The sequence below is a fragment of the Penaeus vannamei genome, chromosome 3, assembly GCF_042767895.1.
Source record: "Penaeus vannamei isolate JL-2024 chromosome 3, ASM4276789v1, whole genome shotgun sequence".
NCBI classification, from domain to species: domain Eukaryota; kingdom Metazoa; phylum Arthropoda; class Malacostraca; order Decapoda; family Penaeidae; genus Penaeus; species Penaeus vannamei.
In genome coordinates, this window is record NC_091551.1 from 4,269,984 (window position 1) to 4,274,983 (window position 5,000).

The 5,000-nt window shown below is 41.0% G+C and overlaps 1 protein-coding gene across 1 annotated transcript in view; it reads left to right on the forward strand.

The window, feature by feature from the left end:
* Positions 1-1,292: 1,292 nt before the first annotated feature.
* The window catches only part of LOC138866453 (secreted acidic protein 1A-like), a 23,029-nt gene continuing 19,321 nt past the window's right edge, over positions 1,293-5,000 (forward strand). Inside the window, exon 1 of the mRNA XM_070139076.1 lies at positions 1,293-1,581. Coding sequence (XP_069995177.1) covers positions 1,293-1,581 — 289 coding nt within the window. The remainder of the gene's footprint in view (positions 1,582-5,000) is intronic.

The window sequence follows — 5,000 nt, forward strand, 5'->3', positions numbered from 1 at the left end:
GGGCTGACAGCAGAGTTTTGTGGGTTCTGGCATCACTGTGTGTGTGTGTGTGTGTGTGTGTGAGAGAGAGAGAGAGAGAGAGAGAGAGAGAGAGAGAGAGAGAGAGAGAGAGAGAGAGAGAGAGAGAGAGAGAGAGAGAGAGAGAGAGAGAGAGAGAGAGAGATTCTGACAGTATCAATGTGGGAGATTCTAGTATCAATGTGGGGAGAGGAGAGAGAGCTTCTTGTACGCCCAGAGAGAGAGAGGAAAAGAGAGTATCTTGGGAAGAGAGAGAGAGAGAGAGAGAGAGAGAGAGAGAGAGAGAGAGAGAGAGAGAGAGAGAGAGAGAGAGAGAGAGAGAGAGAGAGAGAGAGAGAGAGAGAGAGTCTAGTATCAATGTGGGAGAGGAGAGAGAGAGAGCTTGAATTACAGTATATGTTAGAGAGAAAGAGAGAGGATAGAGAGAGAGAGAGAGAGAGAGAGAGAGAGAGAGAGAGAGAGAGAGAGAGAGAGAGAGAGAGAGAGAGAGAGAGAGAGAGAGAGAGAGAGAGATTCTGGTATCACTGTGGGACAGGTTGGTGGGCGTGTTGGTCTGGTATCACTGTGGGAGAGGGGAGGAGAGAGAGAGAGAGAGACAGAGAGAGAGAGGTTCTGGTATCACTGTGAGAGAGGGGGAAGGAGAGAGAGAGAGAAAGAGAGAGGTTCTGGTATCACTGTAGGTGAGCTCGGAGTTGGTAAGCGAGTGTGTTCTGGTATCAGTGTGGGAAGGGGGGGGGGAGTAGAGAGGTTCGTAGGCCTGTATATTCTGGCATCACTGCGGCGGATGGGTGAGGGAGTAAAAAGCGAAGAAAAGATATATATACAGAGGAAATAGGCGGTAAGAAAGGTCAAGAAAAAAAAGAAAGAAAAAGGGGGGGAAGGAGAGGGAGGGATGGGGGAAGGGGAAGGAAGTGAGGGAAGGGGGAGGTGGAGAGGGAGGGAATGGGGGGAAGGCTAAGGAAGGAAGGGGGGTAGGGGAGGGGGAGGGTAAGGAAGTGTGGGGGAGGGGAGTTGGAGAGGGAGGGGATGGGGGGGAGGGGAGGGTAAGAAAGGAAGGGGGTAGGGGGAGGGGGGTCCATGTCTACTTTTGTCGGCCTCGTAAATGGTTGTTATTAATTATGATAATGGTCGTGGTTTATGGTTCGTGATGGTGCAGTCGATACGTGGTGATTGATGATGATGGTAGTTGTGGTGATGATGGCATGTTGCTAGTGATGGTGTTGAGGATAGTAGATGTGATGATAGTAGTGATGATAGTGATAGTGTTGGTAATAATGGTGATTGATGATGATGGTGGTTGTGATGATGGTGATGATGTTAGTAATAATGGTGGTGATGAGGATGGTAGTAGTGATGATGTTGGTATTGTTTGTGATAAGGAACCTAGTGGTGATGATAGTGAAAATATTAGGGATAATGGTGATGATGTTGGTAATAATGGTGATGAAGATGATAGTGGTGATGATGTTGGTATTGTTGGTGATGAAGATGCTAGTGGTGATGATGGTGAAAATATTGGGGATAATGGTGATGTTAGTAATAATGGTGATGAAGATGATAGTGGTGATGATGGTAAAGATATTGATAATCATGGTGGTGATGGCGATGATGTTGGTAATAATGGTGATGATGAGGATGGTAGTAGTGATGAATGATGGTGATAAAGGTGATGATGATTAATGTAGAAGTAAAGATAATGATATTAATAGTAGTGATGATGTTGGTAGTGATGATGATAATGGTGATGATAATGGAAATGAAGACAATGATATTGCTATTGTTGCTAAAGTTAATGACAACGACAACAACGACAAAGTTGCTCATAGTAATAATGAAAATGGCTTTTATACAATCATTTCTACGTGTAAAGAACACAAACACACACATACTAGCACATAAACACTCGGGATTTAAGGTGCTGTCACACTTGCACTTTTTCCGTATTTTTTTGACAATTTTATATAACATAAATACAAACATTCTCGAATATAGATCTTGATTTGACTTTGCTTGGCTGAAAAAAGTTGACGGAAAGGTTTTCAGACGGAAACGATCATTATCGTCTGTCTGGAAAATCGACAATTCGCTCAAAAATGGACAAAATTTAAGAATATTGTAAAAAAAAGAAAATTGACGGAAAAAGTGCCAGTGTGACAGCACCTTTAACCACGACATAAAAAAAAAAAAAAAAAAAAAATCAGGTTAATACAGTAATTGAAAGCCTGACATTTCAAAAACGTAATATTTCAGAGATATGCATCCGACACGGCTCTTCGCAGCAAGAAAAACCCCGCATTTCTTTATCATACTACGATAAAATTCATATCCGGTGCTAATGGAAACCTTTGCAAGCGACTTCATCAAGGATTACCTTATGCAACATCAAAAAAAAAAAAAAAAAAAAAAAAAAAAAAAGTGGTATTGATAGGTGTCCACTTGTTTTTTATGTACTTTATCCCGGTCTATAAAACTTCTGAAAGTTAATCTTAGAAAGTATCCCAAAAACAAAAACAAAAAACAAAAATGTATAGATGAACATATCAGAAATTGATTTAAAAAAAACGTAAGTAAGTAGATAGATGGATAAAATAATGGAAAATAGGTAAATTAAATAAGGTGTATACAAATAGATGAACAGATGTATAAACAAACAAATCCATATCTAAATCATTGAAGATAAATGGCATAAGACGAACAATAATAAAGATGAGAGAATCAATAATCATAATTTTGAATATGATATCAATGATAAAAGCCACTTCTTCTAATACATATTCATCATACCACTTTTTCTTTTTAACCTTTTAGTCTTCTCTCTCTCTCTCTCTCTCTCTCTCTCTCTCTCTCTCTCTCTCTCTCTCTCTCTCTCTCTCTCTCTCTCTCTCTCTCTCTCCCTCCCCTGCCCTCCTTCCCTGTCTCTCCCTCCCTCCCCCCTCTCTCTCTCTCTCTCTCTCTCTCTCCCATCCCCCTCTCTCCCTCTCCCTTTCTCTCCCTCTCTCTCTCTCTCTCCTTCCCTTCCTCCCTCCGTCCCTCTCCCCCTCCCTCTCTCCCTCCCTCCCTTCCCCTTTCCCTTCCTCTCCCCCTCTTTTTCCCTATCCCTCTCCCTCACACCCCCTCTATCCTCCCACCCCCCTTTTTCTCTCCTTTCTCCCTCTCCCTCTCCCTCCAATCCCCCTCCTTCCCACCCCCCCACCCCCTCCTTCCCTCCCATCCCCTTTCTCTCCTTCCTCCCACCTCCCTTCCTTCCCTCCCATCCCTCCTTCCCTCCTACCCACCCATTCCCCCCTCCCTCCCTCCCATCCCTCCCATCCTTCCCTCCCACCCCACCCCTCCCTCTCCCTCTCTCCACCACGTCGCCTGAGAGAGCGAGCGCCCCTAGCGGACGAAAATCCAAACTCGGGCCAAGTTAACAAAAAGGATTTACGCAAAATAGCTTCTTTACCGAAGGATTTGCGACGGAGCTGAATCAGTCTGCTTTGGGATCTAACTATCTATTACATTGAATTAGAGAGCATGGGAGGAAAAGGGAAAAACATGTTTGTATATGTTAGTTGTTTTTTTGTTTGTTTGTTTGTTTGTTTATTTTTCTTTCCTTTTCTCTTCTTTTGTTCGTTTTCGTGTATTTGAAAGGGAAAAAGGAAAAACATGTTTGTATATGTTAGTTTTTTTTTGTTTGTTTGTTTATTTGTTTTTTTTTCTTTCCATTTTTTCTTCTTTTTTTGTTCGTTTTCGTGTATTTGAAAGGGAAAAAGGGAAAAACATGTTTGTATATGTTAGTTTGTTTGTTTGTTTGTCTTTTTTTCTTTCCTTTATTTTCTTCTTTTGTTCGTTTTCGTGTATTTGAAAGGGAAAAAGGGAAAAACATGTTTGTATATGTTATTTTTTTTTGTTTGTTTGTTTGTTTGTTTTTTCTTTCCTTTTTTTTCTTCTTTTGTTCGTTTTCGTGTATTTGAAAGGGAAAAAGGGAAAAACATGTTTGTATATGTTAGTTTTTTTTTCGTTTTCGTGTATTTGAAAGGTGAGGAAATGTTGTTTTGTTAATGTTGCTGGAGGTAGGTTATGTATCTGTTGTTATTGTTATTTACTTGTTTGTCATATGTTTTTGTTGTTATTTCGTTTTTTTGGCGGGAGGATATTCTCTCTCTCTCTGTCTCTTTCACTCTCTTTCTCTCTCTCTCTCTCTCTCTCTCTCTCTCTCTCTCTCTCTCTCTCTCTCTCTCTCTCTCTCTCTCTCTCTTTCTCTCTCTCTCACTCTCTCTCTCTCTCTCTCTCTCTCTCTCTCTCTCTCCTCACTCTCCTCCCCTTACCTCACTTTATTCTCTTCTTTTTTTGACCTTCCTTTTCTATATTCCCCACTCTCCTCCTCTCCCTCTCCCTCTCTCTCTCTCTCTCTCTCTCTCTCTCTCTCTCTCTCTCTCTCTCTCTCTCTCTCTCTCACCATCTCTCTCTCCTCAACCATGAACCAAAAAAAAAAGAGGAGAGAGAGAGAGAGAGGGAGAGAGAGAGAGAGAGAGAGAGAGAGAGAGAGAGAGAGAGAGAGAGAGAGAGAGAGAGAGAGAGAGAGAGAGAGAGAGAGAGAGAGAGATTAAATGAAAGAGCTTTTATGAAGTAATTAAACAAAGTGAAATGTCACGCTGATTATCATCCATCGAGGGTCTTAACTCGAGGAAAAATATAAATGAAAAAATATACTATGGATTATCATCATCATTATTATTTTTTAAGAAGAGTGTGAAGTTATATAAACGCAGATGTAACGACAATATTTTTTCTCTCTTTTTTTGAATTTTCTTTTATTCCTTAATTCAAACTAACGTTCATATTGTATTATTACGTACTCTTTTGTATTAATGGAAAGAACGAACGTAAAATCGGGATCGTAACGCATTTACCAGCTGTCACTTACCATCGTGTTTACGAGTGATGGCAAACTAGGATTTATGAAGAAATGGTAAGTCGATCAGCTGAGATGCAATCGTAAA